The sequence below is a fragment of the Penicillium chrysogenum genome, assembly GCF_028827035.1.
Source record: "Penicillium chrysogenum strain IBT 35668 chromosome Unknown utg000005l_segment0_segment0, whole genome shotgun sequence".
Lineage (NCBI taxonomy): Eukaryota > Fungi > Ascomycota > Eurotiomycetes > Eurotiales > Aspergillaceae > Penicillium > Penicillium chrysogenum.
In genome coordinates, this window is record NW_026622753.1 from 3108254 (window position 1) to 3133850 (window position 25597).

Here is a 25597-nt window from a genome sequence, read left to right on the forward strand (position 1 = left end):
TTGACTTCTCGCATGGCTTCACTGTATATCTAGAAACATTTTTATTTGCATGGTTCGGGCGTTAATAACCGCTCCGGGCGGCAATATCAGGATATTTTTATCGTACACATAATCGAAACCTGTAGTGTTTCATGCTTTTTCCTCGGTTTGTCATTACGGAGTTGCTTAGCACTGGAACGCAACTCCGGTCTTCTTCCCCATATTCCCACCTTTGCTAGCAAACCCAGTCCCCTCGGAGGAGACCTCCACCAGACCAGGTTGAATAGCATCCTTATCCTTCTTCTTAGACTTCTTGTTATTCCCATTCCCATTGCCGTCTGGGGTTGACTTTGCCGTAACGTCCGTCTCACAGACGTAACATAGGACCTGGCCATGGAGAGCAGCATTCTTCTCCTGCTCCTCCTTCGAGGCATGTGGATCGGGGATGTGGTGCTCGTGGGGAATCATGAATTTCGTTACACACGGGGAGCAAATGACATGCCCGCAGGGCTTTGTGACTGCCATAAGAGATATTAGCAAAACCCAATGGCTGTGTCAACTTCTATTCCACATACGCATCGCTTTGAGCCCATTACTCAAATTCTTCTTGCAACTCGGGCACACCCTGGACACAGTCCCGTCGGAAGCCTTCTCCTCCGTGAAATTAACTTCAACAAGCGACTTGAGTGAGTAGCTGTGTCGACTCTCATCCGTTGAGCCAGGACAGACAGGCGTCAACTTGACGGTCTTGTTAGCGGCGATTTCATTGGCATCCGTGTTAGGCGTTAAAGATGGGACCCAGAAGGACGGCAGAGCAGATTTGCTAGACGACTAGAGCAAAGTTGTTAGCCAAGATAAACCCCCAATTGAAGACTAAAGCTCCAAGCTCCAGCTCAAAGAACGACCACAAACCTTCTCCATCTTCAACTCCTTCCTCAGCCTCTCCTTCTCTTCCCCAGCAACACGAGCCATCTCCTCCTCCCCGAGCTCAAAAACCCTCTTCCTCTTCCCATCAACCTCAACCTCCCTAGCCTTAAACTTCTCCAAAGCCTCCGACTCCTCGGCCTTGCGTTTCGTCCCAACACCAGAACCACCCTTATTCTCCAGGCCCATCGAAACAAGCTCGAAATCCCTAAGATCCCTCTCCTTCATCTCCGCCAACGAGCGCTCCTCATCCTCCGCAATGCGTTTCCTCGCCTCATCGCGCTCTTTCTCCAGCCGTTTGATCTCCTGCCTCTGAGCGAGGAGGTCACTAATCGCACACTCGCGACAGAAGAGGTCGCCGTTGCTGGCGCAGGCGACTACAGGCGCGCGCGCGGGCTGCAGACATAGACGGCAGGAACCGAAGGATAAGAAGCTGTCGCGGCCGATTGCGCTGCGTTTTGTGCCCCAGGTTGAGCGGAGTAGACCGCGTTCGTAGGAGGTGAAATGTGGGAGGGAGGTGTTTCGCTTTGAGTGCGCCATTTTGGGTGTGGTTGGCAGGGAAGTTGATGGAGGTGAGGGTGGCTTTTTTTGAAGCTTGGATGGCGTAATGGGGTTTTGGTCGGGGATTTGGCGGCGGTGGAAGATCGGGGCTTGCTATTGGTGCGTTGGTTTACCGCTTGGCTCACCGCTTTTGTCAGCCCTATACGACTTCGGGTCTATGAACAGGGATTCCAAGGTTCCTTGGAAGGTTCCAAGGTTGTATGCTCATGTTAGTCAACAAGCATTGACTCGTAGTCGTTAAGTGTAATTACATTTAAGGTCACACGGATACTTGGAAAGAAAAGGTATCAAATCGATCATGTCAATCATAATTCACTTTTGTCTATCAGTGACTCCAGAGCTTTACACTCGAAAGCATAATCGAAACGAAATGGCCAAGCCACGAGATATCAAAGCACGCCCATGAATGCAGCCTGTCATACAGATCTGATTCAATGATCTGGCAATAAATGAGAAGTTCCCAGAAGCACAAACGCGGACGCGGACGCAAACAGATGCTCAAAAACCCGACCCAACCGAAAACCTGCCACGAAACCGAGATTCACCATATGTTAATGCAAGGACAGTAAGGAAAGTCAACCAGGAAAAGAAAAGATGCAAGAGTTTGGAAAGGGGGTATAATAATCGTCAAGCAGAAGATCAAGATGAGAATGGTTAGGATGTACAGAAGAAAGTAAAAGAAGTTGGGGGTGCAGACTCAGGCGCCTACGGCCTGCTCGCGTAGGTTTTCGCTGGACGGCGTATCAACGATTCGCTCGCTGATTGATGTAGAGGAGGGGGACGGGGAGGGGGAGCCGTCGTGCCTTGGTGCCGAAAGATGGCCGTATATTGTGGATGAAGGGGAGTAAGGAGTATGTTGGGTGTCTAGGGGATGCGGAGTCGGGAGCGAGGTGACCACTGGGGAGCCCGGGGCCCCGATATCCTCTTCCGGCTGCTGTTCCTGCTCTTCCTGCGCATCCGTGAACTCTGCCGGGTCGTCGCTGGTGCGCACACTTAGGCCAGTGGCGGTGCTCATTCTGCGGGCCGAGTGAGGACGTTCCGGGCTGCGATCGGTCATAATCGACTCGCCGCTGTCCAGTATAGCAGGATCTGATACCCGTGATTCTTCATGAGGGGTGGGTTTTCGGAGCTTGAGGCGCTCTTCCGGGGGCATGTTCTGCCATTCAGACCCGAATGTGACGATGGATGCTTTCTTCCCATGCACGGTGAAACTAGGGGCTTTGCGAGGAAGGACTTCTCCATCGCCAGAGACTTGGTCGTCCTCCTCCTGTCCAATACTAGAAACTGAGCCCCGTTTCTTCTTCGAATGAGAGTGGGTTCTATGAGCATGCGAATCACGGAGGGTGCGGTGAAGGCTGCGACGGACGCGACTAGGTCTATCGCTCTTATCTTTCGGATTTGTCTCGCCCTCGGTGTCTTTACCGGGGAGTCCGTTAGAGGCGGTCTCGTCATCCTTTTGTGTCGACGGGGACGCCGGCAGCTCCAGTAGGCCAGCTTCCCTTAGAACACGCTCCTCGCCGTCATCGAAGCTGACAGGCGTTGTCAGTTTCGATGTACGAGATGCCAGGCTAGCTCCATCCCACCGGCTGGCACGGCTGAGAACCGAGGCTTCACGCTCCAGTTTAATGGTCGCTGGATCGGGTGAGTATGACTTCGCACGTTCGGGGAGGGCCACAGCAGAGCGCTGGCGACCGACACGAGCAATGTCAGCCGAAGTGGCAGATCCCGGGATACTAGGGCGACGCAGTTCATCATTCGACGGCTTAGGCAGCAGTCCAGCCTCCGAGGGCTGCTCGGTCTGGGCCATATTAGGCTCAGGGGTATCAGCACTAGAGACGGTATGCACGATACTACCGGCTTTTTCCACGCTAGGCTCCGATGTAACGGACGGTCCGGAAAGAGATGCGAGGCGTGCCCCGTCCGAATGGGATGGCGTCGGTTCAGCGACCGATCCGACCCTGCCTTCCACTGCCTCTTCATCCTCTCCCAGGTCACGTAGGAGAACCTGGCGGTAACATTTGCTCCGCCAGATATCCTGTCTCACCCATTTGATCTTGGCAGACAGGCGGCCTGCAGCCATGATGACGTTCTCGCGGGCCCGGGCGTGAAGAGGAGTGAGCACTTGCAAGTGTCGAGCATTTTGTAGAAGATCATCCAGTTGCTTTTGTGACATCGCGAGCTTTTCGTTTCTTTCCCGAATCTTTTGGCTCATCAATTGTTGCCGCGCAGCAACAAATTCGGCAACAATGTCCGTGTCGATGCTGGGAGAATGGGGCTCTATGTCCGTGGACTGGTGAGACTTCTGTGAAGATATCGAGCTTAATCGCTGACTCTTGCGGTATCGCTGTCCCTCATAGTTCGTGGCGATCATGCCCTTGGTGCGCACACCAGTGGTCCTGAAGGCAGCAGCATAGTTGAGATGTGCAAGCCAGTCATTCATCTCAGACTCAGTGCTCGCAAGGAATGTCTCTTCCAGCGCGTTGTGTCGAACAAAGATAAAGGCATGTTTATGCTTTTTATAACTCGAGTCAAGAAGGGCAACTGTGTCACCAGTAGACACGATGTTGTCCGGCTTGAATTCAGCAAGGGGTGGCTTGAAAACGAGGGTTCCCCTACGGCCGTTCTTGACATATGCCTCATGCTGTGCCATGAGTGAGCGCACCCAGTTCACATTGCGGAAGAAGTAGAGCTGAGAAAATGTGAGAATCGCACCCCATTCCTGCCAGGGCGACCTGGCTTTCTTCTTCTTCGGGTCTTTCCGCCAAAGCAAGCCGACCTTGGCGACTTTGATATCTACCAGACCGGGATTCGAGTCGAGCGGACTACCTAAGCTAGCCGGCATGAAGGCGTCAGGACGAGAGCGCAGAGAGATAATTTGCAAGATCCCAGACTTGGTGAAGGCCTGGTGGAGGGCATCCATGTCCGGTGGCCCAGCGGTTCCAAAATGATTGTATGTATCTTCCAGATCCATGACATCCTTCAAGCTGGGGCGCAGGGATCCTAATTTGCCCTCTAGAATAAGCGAATAGGGATCGACAGGCTCCCGTGCAATCCGTGCCAGATTTTCGGAACTAGTGCTTTTGAATAGAGTGCGACGTGGTTTCGCCAAGTGACGGTCCGGCAGGTTGGCGTCTTCGACACGAATGAACGGAGTGTATGAGATGTTCTCATAGAAGCACTCAAGAATGTCCTCTGAGATTCCCTCACTGCGACTTATCTTGACATAGTCCGCCTTCTGCATCTTCCGTTTGTTGTTCTTATTGAAAACGTCGGTGTGAAGAATCAAAAGTGAAAATGCAATAAAATATGCGTTATCCGGGGCTGTGAAGATGCCTGGGTTGCATTCATGATAGCGATCAGCAAATGCTTGCACGAAACGATCAATCTGCTGTGTTTCTTTCGGAAGCTCGACTTCCATCAAAAGCTTGCGAATTGACATGTCGAGTGGGTCACCGAAGTATGAGAAGGTTCTCATGTATTTTCGGAGACAAACCTTGTAGAATTCCTCGTCTGACTGAGCGAGGACACCAGCAATCATGCCACGAGGTATATTTTCTTCCAAACGGGTCAGATACGAAGCGGGTGTATCGCTTTCTTCCCGCTTTGGGATTGTCGGTAGCTCTTGCTTTGAGATAGGGGTGGAGGCGCCACCTATCGTGGGCGAACCGTGACGAGGAGAGGGCGGGGACGAGTTTTGTCTCAATCGCTGCGTGATATTGAACATATCACCAAAACTTTTGCGGCCACTGGTCGAAGTGGAGGTGCGTGCCGAAGATGCCAAATATGGCGGTATGGACAAGTCGTCGTGGTTCTCAGCCAGGGATCCCATGGTAGATGAACGTCCTCGGTTCTTTAAAGAGGGATTGGACCGAACTGAGCGAGCGGAATTCGTCGAATCATTTCGAAATAGCGGTGTTACATTTGAGGAGGCAGCGAGCCCGACGGTGGAACGAGATGGCGAGGGTAGTGGTGAAACATGGTCGTGGCCATCCGAAGTCTCAGATTTTGGAGTATCTGCTGGGGCGAACTTCGGTCGATTATTCACAACTCCAGCCGGGTGCGAGACTTTGGGGGGTAAAGGAAAGAGAGGGCTCCGGGTTCGTTTCAAGCGTGGCATACGGAATCGCTTTGCGGCAGTGGCACTTTGACCATCACGAGGGGAAATGCTTCGGGTGATTGTCTGGTCGCCATAGCTCTGGTCTGACCGAGACGATTCGGAAAACCGGGGATCAATCACCGACGAGCGCTGAGAGTCGTTAGGCTGCGGGTTCCCCCGAAGTGAGTTTGTTGACAAGCGTCCAGGCTCTTCGGTAATGCTCTGGGACATGGCAAGTGTCGAGTCGGTAACCTGGGAGTCGGTTGATCCCTGGCCCCTTCTACGAGGCTTCGCGGGTTGTTCCATCGATCTCCGAGACATTTCCTCCATGGACTGTTTTCGCGACGATGGTCGAAAGCTGAGCCTGGGTCTTTGTTTCACCGGCTGGTCGAGCTCTTGACTGGTCGGGGCGGTAGTAATAATTTTGGGAGCTTCATCCGGGAGACACAGTTAGTCAATCCATCCTCCTGAGCGTTGGGGTTGTCAATGTTTCACTTACGAGGTAAGGAAGGGACCGGAGGAGTGTCCTGGCCCGCCCTGACGTAAGACTTGGATAGTTGGGGATCAGATGCATGCCGTAGTCTCATGAAGCTGAATCGCTTGTGGCGTACGCTGGAACGGTCCGAGGATGGTCCTGCAAAGTCCGGCTGAGCTACCCCATGGTTTGAACCGTTGTCATCCGGTGCCGGAAGTTCTGGATTCACGCTTTCTGATAATCCGGGTGTGCGAGGAATTGACTCGGATAGTCTAGGTTCGGCGGGGGGGTAGGGGCGAGGAAGGTGTTCACTGCGACGGGATTGGCCTTGAGGCTCCATGGTGCTCTGCCTCTTGCCATCGGCCACGAGACGCAGTCCTTTCCAATGCATGGTGAAGGACAGAGCGTTAGGATAAACCCAAGCTAGTCCATGAAATGTAACACGTTAGATGGGAATTGAAATAGAAAGGACATCAGGTGGATCCAGACGCGGTTCTGGAGGTCAGCCCTCGCAAAAAGGGGAATGCCGGAAAGGGAAACGTTCTAGATTTCTTTCTGCCGCCACGCGTATTTTCTTTTTCCTTTTTTAGTTCACACACAAAAATAGATAGAATCCAAAAAAAACACAAAAAAAAAGATAGAAGAGAAGGGAAATAAAATGATTAACTAGAGGGGCAAGGCAGACAAGTTCGAATCTAGGTCTGAGCGTCGGGTAATTGACCGGGTTTAAGCATACAGATGGAAAGGATTGATCTTATGCTTATTATAGATAGTATAACTAGTTTCTATTTAAATCATACAGATCGAATAGACTAAATAGATGTTTAAATAATAGTCAAATCAGTATATTCCTATGATACCGTTGGAAGTATACCGAGTACCGAGTATACTGAATGGCCACTGACGTAGAACAAAAAAATAGCCAAGGGGGTGCATGTCATCTACTTTTCTCTCAATGGAGAATTTTCTTTTTGCCTTCTACTTTTTGATGTCACATTTGACCCATTTGACCCATTTGACCTTGATAGCACATGTGGACTATATCATCGTTATCTCCCCCCGACCCTTTTGTCCCCCGCCTTTCATTTTCTCCGCATCCGTACACTCTCGATTATCCCTGTGAACTTATTCTGAGGACTGAAGACACCTTCCCCAACTCCCCAACTCACCTCTTTTCAGAACGGGTTACTGCGAACCGGCATGCGTCTTTTTCTCCCATATTGGTCGCATCGACCTTGATCCCTCTTATCTCCGCCGTCCCCGCTGGTTCAAGCATCACCCCACCGCCACCCTTGCAGCCCTCCCATTTCACTCATTCTAGCCCGCGCCCATGGGCTCGACTCCGCGACTGGATAATTGGCTCGATATGGGATATTGATCACAAACACCGCTCTTCAAAACATTCCTCGCCACCGTCCAATATTCACGATCGGTATGGCAGTGATGTCGTCCTCCGCTTTCATTTGCGCCAGCCGGACGAGGCAGAAGCATTGGCTTCCGCCTCGCAGGTGCTGTTTTTGGACATTTGGGCTATAACCTCGGAATTTGTAGATATCAGACTTGCAGATGATATGGTGAGTTTATACTCTGAACACTTTATGATCTTTTCACTAATTATTCCATAGATCCCTTCCTTGCTGGACCTATTACCTTTAACACTCCGCACCTCCTACACTCCCCTCATGGACAACCTCGCCGATGAAATATACGCTTCTTACCCTTCTCGTCACCGTAGCGACTCAGACTTCAAATCGGGACTTGCTTCGGCTGAGCTGAAGACGATATCGAACGGCGACCTATTCTTCCAAGAATACCAGCCACTCTCGGTCATCACGCAATGGATGCGCTTGATGGCATCAATGTTCTCCTCGCACGTACGGATGACCAGCGTGGGAGTCTCCTACGAGGGTCGCGATATCCCAGCATTGCGACTCGGTACCTCTCACAACACAGAAACCACATCGGGTCCTCGGAAGACAATCCTTATCGTCGGCGGTAGTCATGCCAGGGAATGGATCAGTACCTCCACTGTAACATATGTCGCCTACAGTCTCATCACTCATTATGGCTATTCACCCGCCGTAACACGGTTGCTGCACGAATACGACTGGGTCTTAATTCCAACTATCAACCCCGACGGATACGTCTACTCATGGGAGTCAGACCGTCTATGGCGCAAGAACCGTCAGCCAACGGGTCTTCCACTATGCCCGGGTGTCGACCTAGACCGCGCATGGGACTACGAGTGGGACGGCGAGTCGACCCGCTCGAACCCGTGTTCAGAGAACTACGCCGGCGCAGAGCCATTCGAGGCACTTGAATCGCAGCGTCTGGCGCAGTGGGCCCAAAATCAGACGGCGCATGGCGGCGCTGAGATCGTAGGCTTCCTCGACTTACATTCCTACTCCCAGCAGATTCTATACCCTTACTCGTACTCCTGCTCATCCGTGCCCCCCCACCCTCGAGAGTCTCGAGGAGCTAGCGTTGGGTCTGGCTAAGGCAATCCGTCAGACCTCCCATGAATCGTACGACGTTACCTCTGCGTGCGAGGGGATCCTCACTCAAGGTGCAGCTGCTGGGATTACCTCGGGCGGCAGCGCGTTGGATTGGTTCTACCATAAGCTTCACACCAGATTCTCGTACCAGATTAAGCTCCGCGACCGCGGTAGTTACGGATTCCTTTTGCCTTCGGAGCACATTGTTCCGACGGGGAAGGAAATTTTCCGTGCTCTATTGACATTCGGCAAGTTTGTCTGGGGCGAGGAGGCGTCGGATATCAGCCTTGAGGATATGACGGGCGATCAGATACCTCTTAACTGACAACCTGTAGGCTTTGTTCTTTTTTGATGATTGCATGTTGACTTTACGAGCGTATCTCCCTCTTTAATTGCGGTATTTCTGGTGTTACAAGGTCTTTGTACAGTATTTTGGCTATTTGAGCCTAAGAATGTAAAGAATGTAATCCAGACACCTTTCAATGTACCTGTAGCTTTGGATGCGATATGAACGAGACAAGGCAGAAAATGACTACTTCGTTTAATATATATTTGGAGATCTTTACTTGGTATACACCTAGGAGATGAAAGAGATATAATGTCCCCATCAGAACGCAGACCACAACCTCTCATTCAAGCTTTCAGGTATGTACGTCGGAAGTAGTAAAAAGCCAAATACATAATAAACAAGCAAGGAAAATTAATCAATGTTGGCAGCAGCGTTCATGCTTCTGAGAGAATGTGGGGTTATATACGTCACGTGCTGTACTGTGTTAATTTCTGCCTGCAGATCATGGCACACAATATCGGAAAGCTACGTCCTTGAGAACCAGGAGAAAAAACAACGGTAAACTGAGACTCATTTCTCATAATATGAACGTTTAAATGTAAAGCAACATATTAATGGCCTGTCGGTGGAGAAACCGACATCACAGACAGCGCTCAATTCCCATAGCAGGAGGAATAGGTCTAGGGCCCGCATCAGAAAAGCCAGGAGACGAAAGTCCGGTAGAACCAGCCAGCATTGTTGTGCTTCTCTGTCTCAGCCTCTTTCCTGGCGAGATACAGCGCCTCCTCGCGATCAATCTCGTCCTTTCCGGTGAAGAGATCGGCTGTCATGGGGTCAACACCCTTGCTGCCGGTCGCGAACTTGTATCCAAAGATCATAATGAGGTATAGCGGGATACCGAGATAAGCGGTGATGAAGTTCTTGTAGTCGAAGTTTCCGTATGTTTTGGGGTTGTGGATGAAGACGTCGAAGTTCTTAGTGAAAGCGATGAGAATGCAGAATCCCAGGGCGAAGTATGAGCCTGCGACGCCGAGGGGAGCTTTGTAGGCCAGGCTTTCCTCGGGAACACCCTGTGCTTTGCGCGCGCGCACGAAGTAGATGTGGGTGACCAGGATCGAGATCCAGGTGAGGAGACCGAAGATGGTGACGAGGTTCACGAAGTACTTGAACACGGTTTTGGAGTCGCTGCTAACGTTCATGTAGCCCAGTAAGGCAATTATGGATGAGATAGCCAGTGCGGGGACGGGAACGCCGCGGCGGTCGGTGCGGGCGAAGATCTTGGGGGCTTTGCCTTCGCGGGCCAGGCCGTAGATCGTACGGGTGGCGATGTACAGATCGGAGTTGGCTGCTGAGAAGACGAAGAGTAGGATACAGGCGTTCAGGATGTGGGGCAGGATTGGGATGGCGGCCAGCTCGATGGCGACCACGAAGGGTGAAGCTGCGGCTGAGCCCTTCTTCTTGTTGTCGTCTGAAAGGGCGAAGAGAAGTTTCGGGGAGTTGTATGGAACAAGTGTACCAACGAGGAGTACGCTCGTCACATAGAACACCAGGATTCGGTAGAAGGTCAGTTTGATCGCGCGAGGGATCGTCTTGCGGGGGTTCTGTGCCTCGCCGACCGTCACTCCAACTAGCTCAGTGCCCAGGTAGGCGAATGTTGCGGAGACCATTGTGGACCAGAAAGCCAAGAATCGACCAGGTGCTCCATCCATCTTATAGGTGTTGAAAGCACCGGGTTCCTTCCAGTAGCGGAAACCCTTACGGTCATGGTCCGGTCCACCACCAAGCATGAGAATGAAGGACATGAGGATGATGCCGAGAATTACAATGACTTTGAAGGAGGACAGCCAGAACTCAAATTCACCGAAGAACTTCACACCGAAGTAATTGATGGCGACGACAATTACCAGGAAGATGGTAATCCATACTCCAGCGTTGACCTTCTCTGGAGGTATCCAGTATGATATGACCATTGCACCGGCAGTCATTTGGTTTGGTGATAGAATGATATACTTGAACCAGTACCTGGAATCGGGTTAGCGAGATCATCTCGAAGGAAATGGGTCGTACATACGTCCAGCCGAGGGTGAAGCCAAGAGCAGGATCAACGAATCGGACGGCGTAACCAGTGAAACCAGAGGGCAATGGCAGCCAAGCCGCCATCTCTCCAAGAGCACACATGACCAAGAAAACGATGAAGCCAACCCAAGCATAAGAGATGAGGATTGCACCGGGCTATCTAAGTCAGTACGAAGGTGCTAGGGTATTTCGGTGTAGATACTCACGCCAGCCCTGCACGAAATTGTGTTAGTCTTTGATCTTAAAGTAAAACGCTTAGGGAACCCAATTGTCACTTACTTTGCAAGAGCTTCTCCCGTTCCAATGATCAAACCAGTACCAATAGCACCACCGATGGCTGTTCACTGTCAGCGCATGCTTGCCCGTCCGACTCAGCACTGCACCTACCAATCATAGTAATATGTCTTGCCTTGAGCGCACGGTGCAGCTCGACATGATTTGGGTCGTTCAGACCACTCTGACCTTGCTCAATCTTGCCATCCACACTGAACTCCCTCGCGACAGTGTGGTCCGGGTATTCCGCGGCCTTGATAGACTTCTCCATCGTGTGTTCGATGCGCAGAGAATTGCGCTGACAACGGAAAAGGCCCGGGTAAGTGAAAAAAGGTAACCCCAGATGTAAGACCAGGAAGACGTGGGGGAGAGGAATTAAATGGAAAGACAAGAGCGGAATGTACACAGCCCTGAAGATAAGCAGGGAAAAAGCAAATCACGGGCTGAGTGAGCTCTGGAGGGAAAACACAATTAAATAAGATAAATAAGATACGAGAGACCTTAGACCTCGGGCGTTGTCTACATAGCCAAGCCTTTTTCATTTTACGGGGTAAATTACCCAAACACTTTAGCCCACACCTGCACAGTCACTTGGCTTAGAATCCATCCCGAAGGGCTTCACCTGTGATCTCACGGTTTGGCCGTTTCCGGTTTGTGGGGAGAACTAGTAATAGGGTTGTGCTCGTGGAAGAGGGCTATGTCTTTCGTGTCTAATTTGTGTCTAGTGAAGCTGTAGATCTCTCAGATACAGGGATAACTTCAACATCCATGGATGATGCAGGTGATTACTGTATACGGTACCTCTGTATCAGATATGTCCGATTCACGGCAAAGCTTGGTACCCAGGTACATGTATGTAACAGATACTACCTTGGTGCTCCAGGGGACACAGCAAAGCGGAGACATTGGCGCCAAGATTGAACACTATGGGCTCTGCGGGGAGTGCTTTCCACCGGCATTCGTCGGACAAATTTAGGTTGCCCCATTCCCCCAGATTTTCGCTACGATGGAGCTTTTGCAGTTTACACTTGTTACATGTATTTACGGATAATATTAGAATAATATGTAAACGTTCACTACAGAGCCAACGTCGATCGAAAAAGCAAGGAAAAAGATAAAAAGTAAATCGCCGGGGCAAACCCATATCTTTGACTCAGCCGACTGATAGCCCCATTCGCGGAAAGTGCCCTTATCAGGCCTGACCCCGAAGCAGGACAACCATCGAATGCCAAGACGGAATTCAACCTTGGCCCATGAACGCTAAGCTTAACCCGGGCGAGATGTGCCTGCTTGGAGTCTGGGCATTTGAACCAAGACGGTTCGCGTATGGTTCAGCCAATCCTTATCTCTCTTGGCGGGTGTGCGCGTGGCCTGGTCGTATCAAGGTTAATCTATGTGGAGGGGCTTAGGCGAAATATTATTCTGGAAGAAATTGGGATTGTGGCGAGGATCTAGTAGAATTGGCCTGGGGTTGCCCAAGTGGCTTTGGTGTCAAGGTTGAGTGAACAAAGGTACATACGAGGCGTCAAGGCGTCCTCGATCTCTGCTACTTACCTACAAAATATATTCTGGGCATACTCCATCTGCTGAAGAGGTCGATATTCCCGGTTCCTTCGATTCTTTGTGTGTCAACAAGTTATCATGTGCTTGTGTGCTTATCTCGCGCTTGTTCCTAGGCTGCAACAGTGGGGATGCCGAGCATAAATAGCAAGTTTTTGAATCCTTTGCGCCACTTTTGCTACTTCCTTCTGCACCGGTGAGTGCCCAAACGCGCATTGCTCCGAGACAAAGTCCGATGGAGGAGATAAACGCCAAGGCTGATATCGAAGTCGGAGCAGTGTCAGGAGGAAAGCCCGAGATAGCTCCGCTTGTTAGGATTTTTAGCATCGGCAATTTTGAACAATATGGAAAGAGTAGCGAGTCATTGATATTGAATACTTGAAGCAATATGAGACATTCTGGTTTTCGGGCGTAGACTCGGGTGTGACAGATAAGCATTCTCTTGATCTCACGGACCCCTGAAGATACATCGCTTCTATTCCGGCTCGGTAATCAACCGAAGGACAACGGTCCTAGATAGATGGCGCGGATATGGTTTCCCAATCCCGCCGTGTGATGTCTCAGACACCCGTCACCTGAAGTGGGAAGCCATGCTATGGAACTAGTGCTTCCAGCAATTTCATCTATAGCCCAGGCGGAAAGAATATAAAGGTATCCTGAATTCGAAGAGGAGAATGGAGGGGAGGGGTGGGGGTAGTAAAAAGAGTTTCAGCGACAGAACGTTTACGGTAGTCACACCAAGCTGGAAAGCGACAATATGATCGAGTCGGGGGCGGCTTAGGTATTCAGATAATGCCAAAGATTGGGGTAAACAGAAAATCGCGCTTGCTGGACGTCCATCCGGGGTAATCGAGCAAATTAAGCTCAATTTAGGATGGCGAGATGATCTAGAGCATGCATAGCTGACGTGGGAGACAACGGCCCCCAACCAACAAACGAATCCGCAAGCCAATCGGGCTTTAGATGGGGTCACACCGACACGGAGAAGGAGGCTCTTTGTGGGAATCAGGCAGGATCCAGCCTCATGAAAATGCCCGATGGAACGGAGCTACCTGTTAGATCGGTTATTGATTCGTCCAGAATCAAGGATCACAGATGCAGATTGCGACCCATAGCGCTTCGATGCATTGCCAGCAACGTGGCCTTGGAAAGATGGAATAATGTTACCTCATAGAGAACCACATTTGAGGGGGTGTGTACCCACTATACGCAGGTCTAGCGCAGTTGGCTCGAGGGAACAAAGGGTTTGGATGGGTGCTGCCTCGCACATGTGAGAGTCAGCCGCTGGATTCAGCCTCGTGGGAGCGATGCATATCCTGGGTTGGGTTTAGGGTGAAATAGTGGCGGTGGGCCTATGTTGGTGCAGTTACGGGGACCGAATGGAAGGATGGCTCGTATGTACTTGGTCGACTTGACTAGGTGGCACCACTGAGCATGCACAATGGAGACCCTTGTCGTTCAACAGGTACAGCTGATGGTGTATGCAGCGATGGAGGGGAACTAAACCAGTCAGCATCTTATAATATCCGCTGCCAATTCGAAGCTAGTGCAAGCTACCGTTATCAAACCAAGTTCCTGAGGGAAACACGTCCGAGGCTAGTACCTGGGAGACATTCTCATCCTGTCGATGAAAGTCAACGTTACCAACATCCTGGATGGTGGAAATGTGATCAGGGTGTTTAGGTGGGGGCCATTTGGTCTGCAAATCCAAAGCCTTGAAAATGTGCTGTGGCGTGCATACGTGCATGAGGACAGCGATCAATGGAGGTCGTCTATTGGGTGGTGAACGCCGCAGCGGTTACAAGTATTTTTATATTATTTATCACGCTGATCGGAGAATTATGATTCGTGCAATGAAGGTGGACTTTACTACCATTAGAATTATTAAACAGTAGCTAATTTGCCTGTTTTCCATGTCAAGACTTGAAGACATGAGGGGGGAATTAATTGTCGATTCCCCTGTTGTCCCCTATATCAGGGCCTGGCGGCAGTCGAGCATCTGGATTCTTCAACTTCCAGCTCTTCAAACAAAAGAAGGGGATTTCCCCTACTTCGTGTATCGATCTCAAATCCCAAATAACCAACACCATGGGTGGAATGCGTCTCCCCCGCCCAACGGGCATCTATGTCCCCAGTTCACCAAGAACCCTCACCAACGATATGATCTCTCCACCACTCTCTCCAGAATTCAGCTTTGACTCCGAGACTGTCACACCATCCCTACTCCCAGCTCTAGAATACATCTCCAGCAAACTCCAACAAAGAATGATGCACGTCACCCTCCTCATCGGCCGCGGAAAGCCCTACCCGACCGGCCAACCCTCCGACCTAATGATCATCCCCATCCACACAATCGAGCCCCAAGCATGGCCAGTACTCGAGCGCGCCATTGCTAAAGCCTCGAAAAAGTTCTCACTCGGCCCCGGCTGGACCGACGCCATCAGCCGCAGCCAGTATGAGCGCCAGGCAAACGATCACCTCGTCAAGCAGTCCATTCTCCAGAACGAAGTCATCTTCAGCCAGGAGGGTCTAACTCTCCTAAACATGGACCGTATCTATACCTTCAAGCGCCGCATGTGCATCCTCTCTACCCGCCCCTTTTCCCGCAACAACGAACAATCAATGTCGTCCTGCATCCGGCTACTCCACCGTATCGTCGCAGATTTCTCCGGTCGCCCTTTCAGCAAAGCTTTCTTCCACCGCATCTATGAGCAACTCGATGTCCCGGATGAGCAGCTCACTGCCGTCGCAGTTGCGTACAAGAATGTCCACAACCAGGATGCTATCATTCTTCCCGTTCAAACTCCAGCTTTAGCTCCAGCTCCAACCCCAGCCCCAGAGGCAGTCCCAGCCCTAGACCTAGCGCCAGTTCCGACCAAGGCGAAGGCTGTTGTTCCAGCAAAGGCTACATTGAAGGTCCAACCCAAAGTCCAGGCAAAGGTTCAAGCGAAAGCCCAGCCCAAAGTCGAGCGAGTTCTCTTGAAGCCGAAGGCCGATCCGATCCCTATCCGAGTGAAAGCTGAACGCCATCGCGAAGTGAAGAGATCGCCCATCCAGACTGTGCGTGGTCGGAGACACCCTCCACCATCGATGCGAGGGCACAATAAGCGTGGGCCCAAGACGCCTCTTTCTGCGTCGGATGTTACTCCCATCACGCGGAATGAGTGGAATATCCTTGTCAGCCAGGATATTCGTGTGCAACCTAAGGTTACTAAGTGGACTCCGTCGCCGACCGTGCTGGCCGCTGCTTGAACTTGATTTCTGGTTCGGTTGATATATAAAACAACTCCCTGGTAGTTCTGTCACGAATCTCACACTTTATTGTGAGGTTTGAGCTCACATCCCATCCCTCACGCTTGTTTGGGTTCGATTGAGCTGGACCATGAAGAGACAGATGACAATTACAGCTAGCCCGTGTTGCTAGTTTGTCTCTATGTCTTCCCCATATCTGATTCCGCCAATGCTGGGCCTTTACAGGCCATTTTGGCGAAGGACAGACTGCCCAGTCTTGACACACCGGGTGCAAAAGGAAAGCCCCGGTATCTGTCTGGACTAGCGCCAAGAGCTCCTTGGCACCGCAATGATGATACGATAATGATTTAGAAGCTTGTCAGGACGAAAATTGGCAAAGTATTTGAATCGTTGTGAAATTCAATTCACACAGTGTATATAGTTCACTTGGAAGATATCCATACAAGTTCCTTTAATCAACGAATAATACGATGCCCCAATATCCATGCAGAATCTCAACAAGCCAACCAATAAACCCGAAAACAATCGACTCATCCACAGCCCTGTATCAAAAAGCTTAGATGAATCGGCATCCGGTTAGTTCGCCGAGCGGCCATAGCATGGCCCCGCTTAAGCTCGGCGACCGGCGAAGTAAGACAGCCCACCCAATCACAGACACGGGAAACGATTTATAGTGGGTGTCGAATATTAGAATTAAGCTATTGGAGCCATTGACACATCGGAATGTAAGTTGTGAATAATGGAGGACGTTTCCTATCGGCATCGGAACTCGCCGTTATCCCATCCATTCAACATAGTACACCACACCGTGGGCATTCTGGATGGGATATGAGCATCCATGGCATTTGGCTCCATGATTCAGACAAAATTCCGATGCAGAATCATGCATCTACACATGACGGAAGACAAAGTTGCAAAGTTGCCCGAAAGCAATGGCATATAGATGCATGCAAGGCTTGGCAGAATCGGGACTTGGCGGAGTTATCTAAAGTTTAAGAGCTGCAGGGCTGCGTATAATAACCCCTCTTCTGTCTTTTAAAATCATTTAAAGAATTGAACATCATCTCCCCGAAATTTAGATATTCGTACTTATATCTTACAGAAACTGCTAAGAAAATTCACCATGTCGGGGTTCAATGAGCTCGCAGATACAGACCTGCGCGGTCTAGACAGCGACCGCAAATGGAGCCTGCAGCCACTTCTTCGCAGTGCGGAGCGCTCGCATAGCAAGATGCCCGGTATTAGGAAGATTCCCCTTCGCGCCATTGGAATTATTGCCTTTATTGCGTTGTTGAATATCATAGTTTGGGTGGCGGCGGCTATTGTGCTGGTATGTCTTGATATGTTGTGTGACATTGGATTGATTCGCTAATGCTTCTATAGAGTTACCATCAGTGAGTCTTCATTAGTGGATATTACATGGATTAAAGGTTATTTCATATACTAATTGCATGGGATACAGTTCGCTGGTCTCGACAGCTGCCCTAGCCTATTCTCTTGGATTGAGACATGCATTCGATGCAGACCACATTTCTGTATGTCGAACCCAGCTAGGAAACAGACAAAATGATTAACAGTGTCGGTCTATAGGCTATAGATCTAATGACTAGAAGACTCCTGGCAACGGGGCAAAAGCCCGTTACCGTGGGCACGTTCTTCTCGCTTGGCCACTCAACGTGAGCACAGTCACCTCATTCAATATCAAATCAAAGCTAACCCAGCCCAGTATCGTGATCATCACATCTATTGTCGTCGCAGCCACAGCAGCAGCGGTCTCAGAACGCTTCGACAGCTTCAGCACGGTCGGTGGAATCATTGGTACCTCCGTCAGCGCCGCGTTCCTGATCCTGCTTGGTCTTATGAATGCGTACATCCTATATAAACTCGTGAAGCAGATGGAAAAGGTCTTCAATCTCCCCGAGGGCCATGAAGATGAAGCGTGGAAGATCGAGGGTGGAGGAATCCTTTTCTCGGTCTTGAAGAAAATGTTCAAGCTGATTGACCGGTATGTTCGCTGGTCAAGCTATTGATCCTTCGATTGTCTGACAGATGTGTATTCTTGTCTAGGCCGTGGAAAATGTATCCCCTCGGAATTCTGTTCGGTCTTGGCTTCGACACCTCCTCCGAGATTGCTCTACTTGGAATCTCGTCCATCGAAGCAGCGAAGGGAACATCCTTCTGGGTGATTCTCATTCTCCCGGCTCTATTCACAGGTTAGTATCCTCATATGCGGGCCGGTTAATGCCCTCCTTCGGCTCTGACTAACGTTCTCAGCCGGTATGTGTCTCCTCGACACAATCGACGGAGCCCTGATGTTCTCCCTCTACATCCAACCAGCGGCCAACTTCCTCCCGCAAAAGCCAACAAGCGACGTCTCAGACACCTCATCAACAGCCACCGATCCGGACGAGCTTCCACAATCACAAAACAACCACCGTGACCCAGTCGCATTCCTATATTACTCAATCGTGCTGACCACACTAACCGTCATCGTGGCGATTGTGATTGGCATAATCCAGCTGCTCACTCTCATCCTGAACGTTACGGATGCCAAAGGCAAATTCTGGGACGGCGTGCAGGTTGCTGGTGACTACTACGATGCTATTGGCGGTGGTATTTGTGGTTGCTTTATTGTCTTTGGTCTGTTGAGCGTTCTAGTCTACAAACCATGGCGCAGATGGATGGATCAGCGACATGGGAAGCATGTCGCCAATGATGTGGAGAGGTATACTGATGACGATATTTCTCGTGGCGATGCTCCTGGCTACGGTGCCATTGTGACTGAGACCAGTCGAACTCAGCACGAGGGTACAGCTACTGAGGTCACTGGGAAGGGGCCTGCGTCTCGGGTTGCTGTTAAGGAGACTGGAGAGTCGAGACTTGAAGACCACATCATGTAGGTGTTGCTACATCCTAGCTAGTATAATCTGGTTGGTATTCTCGAAATGAACTGTTCTTAATATCCATGTATCTTCCATCGCGTAGCCTCGACAGGTCCACGGGTGTATGTACCCAAGTAAGCATCCAGGGCCCGTAGGGAAACTACGACCTGGAAGGTTACGCGTGTCTCTACGTGTCTCTATGGGTTCACCCGCGTTCCTTCCCATTTTGTCAGAACTCGTCGCCGACCCCAGTGCTTTCCTGTCCTTCAGCCACTGGAAAAAGTATAAATACCCCCTCCCCCCCAGATTTTCTCTTCTTCTTTCTTTCTCTCCTCCACATCTCTTCTTTTTTTCTGAGATCCCACCTCCACTTTTCAAGATCCCACCTTCCACCACGGTCACCTTCCACCACGGTCACCTTCCACCACGGTCACCTTCCACCACGGTCACCTTCCACCACGGTCACCTTCCACCACGGTCACCTTCCACCATGGTCACCTTCCACCATGGTCACCTTCCACCACGGTCATTCCATCTTGGTCATGCCTCAGGACCATCCACCATGAGCACTGTCCACCACGGTCACCTTCCACCATGACCCCATCCACCATGGACCTTCCATCGTGGTCATGCCTCAGGACCATCCACCATGGTCACCTTCCACCATGACCCCATCCACCATGGACCTTCCATCTTGGTCATGCCTCAGGACCATCCACCATGAGCACTGTCCACCACGGTCACCTTCCAAGCTACTGTGACGAGTACTTCCAGAGTTGCGTTCGATCTTCATACCAGGTGAGAACTCTAGCGTTATCAACCCCAATGGTTATTTTGGCTCGCAATGAGTGGAAGACCTCACCAGTCCAGTGGCTGACGCAGGGAAACTGTTTCTCCTCTGCCGTTAGGGATCCATCCAGTCAATCATCCAGCCAAACCATCCAATCAAAACATCCAATCAATCATCCAGTCAAACCACCCAGTCAATCATCATCCAGTCAATCATCCAGTCAACCACCCAATCAATCATCCAATCATTTATCCAGTCAAACCGTCCAGTCAATCATCCAATCACCCAGTCAATCATCGAGCCAAACCATCCATCCAGTCAAACCACCCAATCAATCATCATCCAGTCAATCATCCAGTCAATCATCCAGTCAATCATCCAGTCAACCACCCAATCAATCATCCAATCAATCATCCAATCAATCATTCAATCAATCATCCAATCAATCATCCAGTCAAACCACCCAATCAATCATCCAGTCAATCATCATCCAGTCAATCATCCAGTCCATGATCCAGTCAAACCACGCAACCAAACCACCGAATCAATCGTTCATCCAGACAATTCGATCTTCATACCAGGTGAGAACTCTAGCGTTATCAACCCCAATGGTTCTTTTGCCTCGCAATGAGTGGAAGACCTCACCAGTCCAGTGGCTGACGCAGGGAAACTGTCTCTCCTCTGCTTTTTAGGGATCTATCTAGTCAAAACCATTCGGTCAACCATCCACCATCCATCAGGAGCTGGTCAATCGACCTACTTCAAATCACGCACTCCCAGTCTGACCATGGCGGAACCTCGGTGAACGCGTCGATCAACCACCCTATCCACCTCGATCAACCACCTCAATCAACCAACCCCTCAATCAACCAACCCCCGATAAACCACTCCCAGTCTGACCGTGGCGGGCTTCGGCTTCAGGACAATCGGCAGATTGGTGAGTCAATACTCCTCAGTCAACACGTCGATCACCCACTACCAGTCTGACCGTGGCGGGCTTCGGCTTCAGGACAATCGGCAGACTGGCGAGTCAATACTCCTCAGTCAGCACCTCGATCACCCACTACCAGTCTGACCGTGGCGAGCTTCGGCTTCAGGACAATCGGCAGACTGGTCAGTCAATATACCCCAATCCACCACCTCGATCCCCACCCCGATCAACCATGATCCACCACTCCCAGTCTGACCGTGGCGGGCGTCGGCTTCAGGACAATCGGCAGACTGGTCAGTCAATACACCCCAATCCACCACCTCGATCCCCACCCCGATCAACCATGATCCACCACTCCCAGTCTGACCGTGGCGGGCGTCGGCTTCAGGACAATCGGCAGACTGGTCAGTCAATACACCCCAATCCACCACCTCGATCCCCACCCCGATCAACCATGATCCACCACTCCCAGTCTGACCGTGGCGGGCTTCGGCTTCAGGACAATCGGCAGGCTGGGCAATCAACGACCCCAACCAAGCAGTGAGATCACCCACTACTAGTCTGACCGTGGCGGGCTTCGGCTTCAGGACAATCGGCAGACTGGTCGTGTGAACTATCCACCTTTCAATTATCTATTCCAATCAACCCACTTCAACCAACCACCCCGATCAACCACCTCGATCACCCACCTCGATGAATCTTAATCAACCACTCCCAGTCTGGGCGTGGCGGGCTTTGGGTTCAGGACAATCGGCAGGCTGGGCAACCAATACACCTCAGTTAACCACCTCGATCAACACCTCGATCAACCTCGATCAACCTCGATCAACCACCTCTATCAATGACCCCAATCAACCACTTCTAGTCTGACTGCGGCGGGCTTCGGCTTTAGGACGATCGGCAGCCTGGTAAGTTAGTACACTTCAATCAATAAATACACTTCGACTAACTATGCTTTCAATCAGTTCGATTCAACGAACCATCCCGACCAACCACCTTATCTAACCACCTCAATCAACCTTGGAACCCCATTCAACCACTTCCAGTCTGACCGTGGCGGGCTTCGGCTTCAGGACAATCGGCAGGCTGGTCAATCAATACACTTCAATCAAATCAAATCAACAAACCCCTTCGATTACCACTCCGGTCAACTATCTATTCCCATCATCCCACTTCACCAACCTACTTCCAGTCTAACCGTGGCCGTCTTCGGCTACACGACAGTCGGCACGCTGGTCAACAAATCCACTTCGATCAACCACTTCCAGCCTCACCGTGTCGGTCCTCTTGGCCTCAGGAAAAACGGCAGGCTGGTCTGGTCAACCATCCACCTCAACAAATCTACTTCAACAAATCCACGTCAACAAACCACATCTAGCCTGACCATGGCAGGCTTTGCCTTCAGGACAATCGGTAGGCTGGTCTAGTCAACCACTACGTTAGCAAATCTACTTCAACAAATCACCTCGATTAACCCACTCCGGTTGGTATTTTAAATGCTCCTCACCATAATCTGCCCCGGGGCAAGCTAACAGGTTCGCCAGCTGCCCCGATCACGATTATGGTCAATCTTCTTTTCGCCTTTTATGTTCCCCTTGCCTTCAATCACCACTCCCGACAATTACCATGTTCCCTATCAGCCCTCGCGTGAATCCTCGCGGTCCAACCTGCACACAAGTGGCTTTGTCGACCTTCTTGGTCAGATGCGTCTTACCGGTGCTTTCCTCGCATCTCTTGCTAGCAACCATCGAAGCGTTGTATCCTCGTCCTGCTCTCAACGACATCGCCAATCGCAGCATCGATGGCAATTACAACATCGATACCTAGTTCGATCCCAACCCACTTTCAAACAACAACACAAGAAGCCCAGGACATAGCACCATTGCTTGTTCCAAAGCTTGGTGACTCGCTTCACGTATGGTCACTCTCTACATCTGAGAACCAAAATCTAAATTATCAACCCAACCACTGCAGGATCTATCTCTCCAGCCAAAGACCGAGAGTCAGTTCTTCTACACATCCATTGCAGGCTTGGCTGGTATTGTGGGATGCACAAAAATTGGGCTGTCCAGGATTCATATATCTGTGCCACAGGTCAGACGCGGTGTTGGTTCTTGTCATAAGTTTGCAATTTTTGCCGATAAATCACGTCATGTGTCATGCCTCCATAGCATTCTCGTCATATTGGACCACTTCGTACACAGTGAATCAACGAGGAACTTTCGTGGTCATCTTTCAAGTTCATCTTGTAGTCTTCCAAGCAACTGACCAATTTCAACTTCCAGTGTGTTCCGATATCATTTTTGTTTTATTATTCATTACGGTGTACTGCGTACAAAAGTGGCACTTCACTTTTAAGTTTTATATACTTCTTGGTGCCTTAGGCTGCAGAGTGACGTCAATCCCATCCTAAATCAACGTCTCAGCACAACTTCAGCAAAGATGGGATTCTCTGCATAGCACGCCTGTATAAAATTGTATTTGCGGTTTTCTCACTTGCTCCGCCCGAATAAGTGTTCGTCTCAATGGACCAATCCCAGCAAAAGAATGAGCACGCTTCTTGAAGGACCTATCTGGCGTGTTTGACCATTGCATAATACAGACCTATCATATACTCATCTTTCTGAATTTATCAACAATCATGATCGCATGGCCGGACTCTTCCCTAAAGGACAAGACCGAGCATGTCTCCATCTTCTCGTCCCAGCCACCCATCTTCATTTTGCCAATGCATCTCTCCCTGGAGGAGCTAGACGAGGTTGAAGGCCGGGTGATAGACTATGGTGGGAGATTGACGTACGACATTGCCGAAGCTGGCCTCGTTCTGGGGAAAGTCGGGCGCGCGAAGCGTGCAGCGCTAGAACTGCGCACCCGGGGTGTCTGGACAGAGGAGCTCATACCCAGCTCAGCTTCGAAGTCAACTGGTGGTGCCGAGCCTCCTGTCAAGCGCAGGCGCACAGCTCAGTACGATGGGACAAAGGATGTCCCAGTTGAAATTATTGATCTCAGTACTGGGTCTGAAGGCGAGGACGGAACCACAAACCAGCATGGCTCTCCAAAGCACCCGATTCCAGAGGAAGAGGCAAAGGCAATAAAGGATTCAATCACAGTCTTGAAGCTCGAGTGGCTGGATGCCTCTATCACATCCGGCAAATGTGTATCTCAGGATTCATTCGTTGTCTACCGTGGGCGAAAGATCCCTTCTCCTCCTACGACAGGGGCAGAAAATAAGCAAAACCTCCTACAAAAGTCAAACCAAATCATCGAGCGTGCAAAGCAGGATGCTGGTTTACCAACACCACGAACCCCCCTCCGGACCACATCCACGCACGGCGCTCAAGAGAACCCCCTGATGGATATTCACAGCGCCACCGACCAACGCTGTATCGACAGACGACCTCCGAACACGAAAAGGAAGTTGAAAACGCACCCCCACAACCAGACTGGGTCCGAGACCATGTCGTATACGCATGTCTACGCTCAGCACCTCTACATCCTCCAAACGAAGACTTTATCTCGCAACTTGTGAAAATTAGACGAATCCGCGAACTCACCCTCGACGAGATCGGTGTGCGCGCCTATAGCACCTCCATCGCAGCATTGGCAGCATACCCACATCCCATCCAGCGACCGAGCGAGATCCTCGCTTTACCAGGGTGCAATGCCAAGATCGCGGACTTATTCTTCCAGTTCCAGCAACACGGCGGCTGCGAACATACCGACGACGACGGGAACGTCGCCGCTGCCGAAGCACTGGAGACGGACCCCATGCTCCGTGTTCTGAACTCATTCTACCAGATCTGGGGCGTTGGCGCGAAGACAGCGCGCGACTTCTACCAGCGTGGATGGCGGGATCTGGATGATATCGTCGAGCATGGGTGGAATACGCTTTCGCGGGTGCAGCAGATTGGAGTGAAATTCTACGAGGAGTTCCTGGAGGGTGTTCCCCGTGCTGAGAGCGAGGGGATTGCTAGTGTTATTCGGGATCATGCTGGTCGGGTTCGGGGAGAAGAGGGGAACGGGATTGAGTGTGTGATTGTTGGTGGATATCGTCGTGGGAAGGAACTCAGTGGTGATGTTGATATTGTGGTGAGTCATCGTGATGACGCGGTGACTCGGAATCTGGTTGTTGATGTTGTTGCGAGTCTTGAAGCGGAACGTTATATCACCCATACGCTTGCGCTGCATTTGACTTCTTCGCTGCGGGAGCAGCAGACGTTGCCTTTTGATGGCGATGATCGGAGGAAATTTGATACCTTGGATAAGGCGTTGGTTGTCTGGCAAGATCCGGATTTCGACGACACCACTCCTGGGCATAATGAACATCAGGGGAAAAAGAAAAATCCAAATATCCATCGTCGTGTCGATATCATTATATCACCTTGGCGAACGGTCGGATGTGCGGTGCTCGGCTGGTCTGGTGATATGACTTTCGAGCGAGATCTACGGCGGTATGCGAAGAAGGCACGCTCATTGAAGTTTGATTCGAGTGGTGTCAGAGACCGAGTTAGTGGAAGACAGGTTGACCTGGAACGTGACGGAGAGACCTGGGCGGAAAGGGAGAAACTTGTGATGGAGGGACTGGGGATAGGCTGGAGACCACCAGAAGAACGGTGCTCGAGATAGAAACTGACCAGGTCTCGGGAGAAAGAGGTATATTCTGCATATTCGGGCTGCCCAGAGCATATCGGATGTAAAAACATCATATGTTGGTAATATGTACTGTTGAATGTGTATTGAACACCATCTCACATACTATTTCAAAGAGATTCATAAAAGAGGAAGTACACTAAAGTGCTCCAAGGTCTTCTGCTTGGAAGAATCTAGTGATGACACTGACGCATGGAGCTTCGAGTCATCCAACCTGGCCAAAGATTCGAAGAATACAGAATAGTATCAGCAGACCAGCTTCCATGTCTACACATGTAATCTACAGTATCAAATGAATTGGAAAACGTTACTGAATCATGTCATGTTCAAGTTTTGCAACTTTTGAAGACTCACCTACAACCAC

At 50.7% G+C, this 25597-nt stretch overlaps 10 protein-coding genes across 10 annotated transcripts; 7 read left to right on the forward strand and 3 right to left on the reverse strand.

Moving 5' to 3' along the window:
* Window positions 1–165: 165 nt before the first annotated feature.
* N7489_009564 (putative RING finger domain protein) lies at window positions 166–1443 on the reverse strand (the record flags this gene model as incomplete). Its single annotated transcript, XM_056715314.1, has 3 exons — window positions 166–497; window positions 555–810; window positions 892–1443. The coding sequence occupies 3 exons, from the start codon at window positions 1441–1443 to the stop codon at window positions 166–168; spliced, it is 1140 nt and encodes a 379-aa protein (XP_056562936.1).
* A 718-nt stretch (window positions 1444–2161) lies between these two features.
* On the reverse strand, window positions 2162–6426 carry N7489_009565 (Arf family guanine nucleotide exchange factor SYT1; the record flags this gene model as incomplete). Its single annotated transcript, XM_056715315.1, has 2 exons — window positions 2162–5991; window positions 6060–6426. The coding sequence occupies 2 exons, from the start codon at window positions 6424–6426 to the stop codon at window positions 2162–2164; spliced, it is 4197 nt and encodes a 1398-aa protein (XP_056562937.1).
* Window positions 6427–7066: 640 nt separating this feature from the next.
* On the forward strand, window positions 7067–8855 carry N7489_009566 (M14 family metallopeptidase; the record flags this gene model as incomplete). The annotated part of the gene is made up of 3 exons (XM_056715316.1): window positions 7067–7609; window positions 7661–8413; window positions 8502–8855. The coding sequence occupies 3 exons, from the start codon at window positions 7067–7069 to the stop codon at window positions 8853–8855; spliced, it is 1650 nt and encodes a 549-aa protein (XP_056562938.1).
* A 656-nt stretch (window positions 8856–9511) lies between these two features.
* On the reverse strand, window positions 9512–11439 carry N7489_009567 (dicarboxylic amino acid permease agtA; the record flags this gene model as incomplete). Its single annotated transcript, XM_056715317.1, has 5 exons — window positions 9512–10841; window positions 10891–11051; window positions 11102–11108; window positions 11175–11232; window positions 11283–11439. The coding sequence occupies 5 exons, from the start codon at window positions 11437–11439 to the stop codon at window positions 9512–9514; spliced, it is 1713 nt and encodes a 570-aa protein (XP_056562939.1).
* A 3377-nt stretch (window positions 11440–14816) lies between these two features.
* On the forward strand, window positions 14817–15980 carry N7489_009568 (uncharacterized protein; the record flags this gene model as incomplete). Its single annotated transcript, XM_056715318.1, has 1 exon — window positions 14817–15980. The coding sequence occupies one exon, from the start codon at window positions 14817–14819 to the stop codon at window positions 15978–15980; it is 1164 nt and encodes a 387-aa protein (XP_056562940.1).
* A 1123-nt stretch (window positions 15981–17103) lies between these two features.
* Window positions 17104–18880, forward strand: N7489_009569 (HoxN/HupN/NixA family nickel/cobalt transporter; the record flags this gene model as incomplete). Its single annotated transcript, XM_056715319.1, has 7 exons — window positions 17104–17310; window positions 17364–17374; window positions 17443–17515; window positions 17571–17656; window positions 17707–17985; window positions 18048–18193; window positions 18255–18880. 7 exons carry the CDS (start codon window positions 17104–17106, stop codon window positions 18878–18880), a joined length of 1428 nt encoding a protein of 475 aa, XP_056562941.1.
* Window positions 18881–19061: 181 nt separating this feature from the next.
* N7489_009570 (uncharacterized protein) lies at window positions 19062–19531 on the forward strand (the record flags this gene model as incomplete). Its single annotated transcript, XM_056715320.1, has 2 exons — window positions 19062–19113; window positions 19242–19531. The coding sequence occupies 2 exons, from the start codon at window positions 19062–19064 to the stop codon at window positions 19529–19531; spliced, it is 342 nt and encodes a 113-aa protein (XP_056562942.1).
* Window positions 19532–19582: 51 nt separating this feature from the next.
* Window positions 19583–22010, forward strand: N7489_009571 (uncharacterized protein; the record flags this gene model as incomplete). The annotated part of the gene is made up of 6 exons (XM_056715321.1): window positions 19583–19660; window positions 20132–20233; window positions 20609–20991; window positions 21125–21142; window positions 21449–21491; window positions 21549–22010. 6 exons carry the CDS (start codon window positions 19583–19585, stop codon window positions 22008–22010), a joined length of 1086 nt encoding a protein of 361 aa, XP_056562943.1.
* Window positions 22011–22209: 199 nt separating this feature from the next.
* Window positions 22210–22410, forward strand: N7489_009572 (uncharacterized protein; the record flags this gene model as incomplete). Its single annotated transcript, XM_056715322.1, has 1 exon — window positions 22210–22410. The coding sequence occupies one exon, from the start codon at window positions 22210–22212 to the stop codon at window positions 22408–22410; it is 201 nt and encodes a 66-aa protein (XP_056562944.1).
* Window positions 22411–23224: 814 nt separating this feature from the next.
* Window positions 23225–25209, forward strand: N7489_009573 (type-X family DNA polymerase; the record flags this gene model as incomplete). Its single annotated transcript, XM_056715323.1, is given in 2 exon segments — window positions 23225–24108; window positions 24120–25209. 2 exon segments carry the CDS (start codon window positions 23225–23227, stop codon window positions 25207–25209), a joined length of 1974 nt encoding a protein of 657 aa, XP_056562945.1.
* Window positions 25210–25597: the final 388 nt, after the last annotated feature.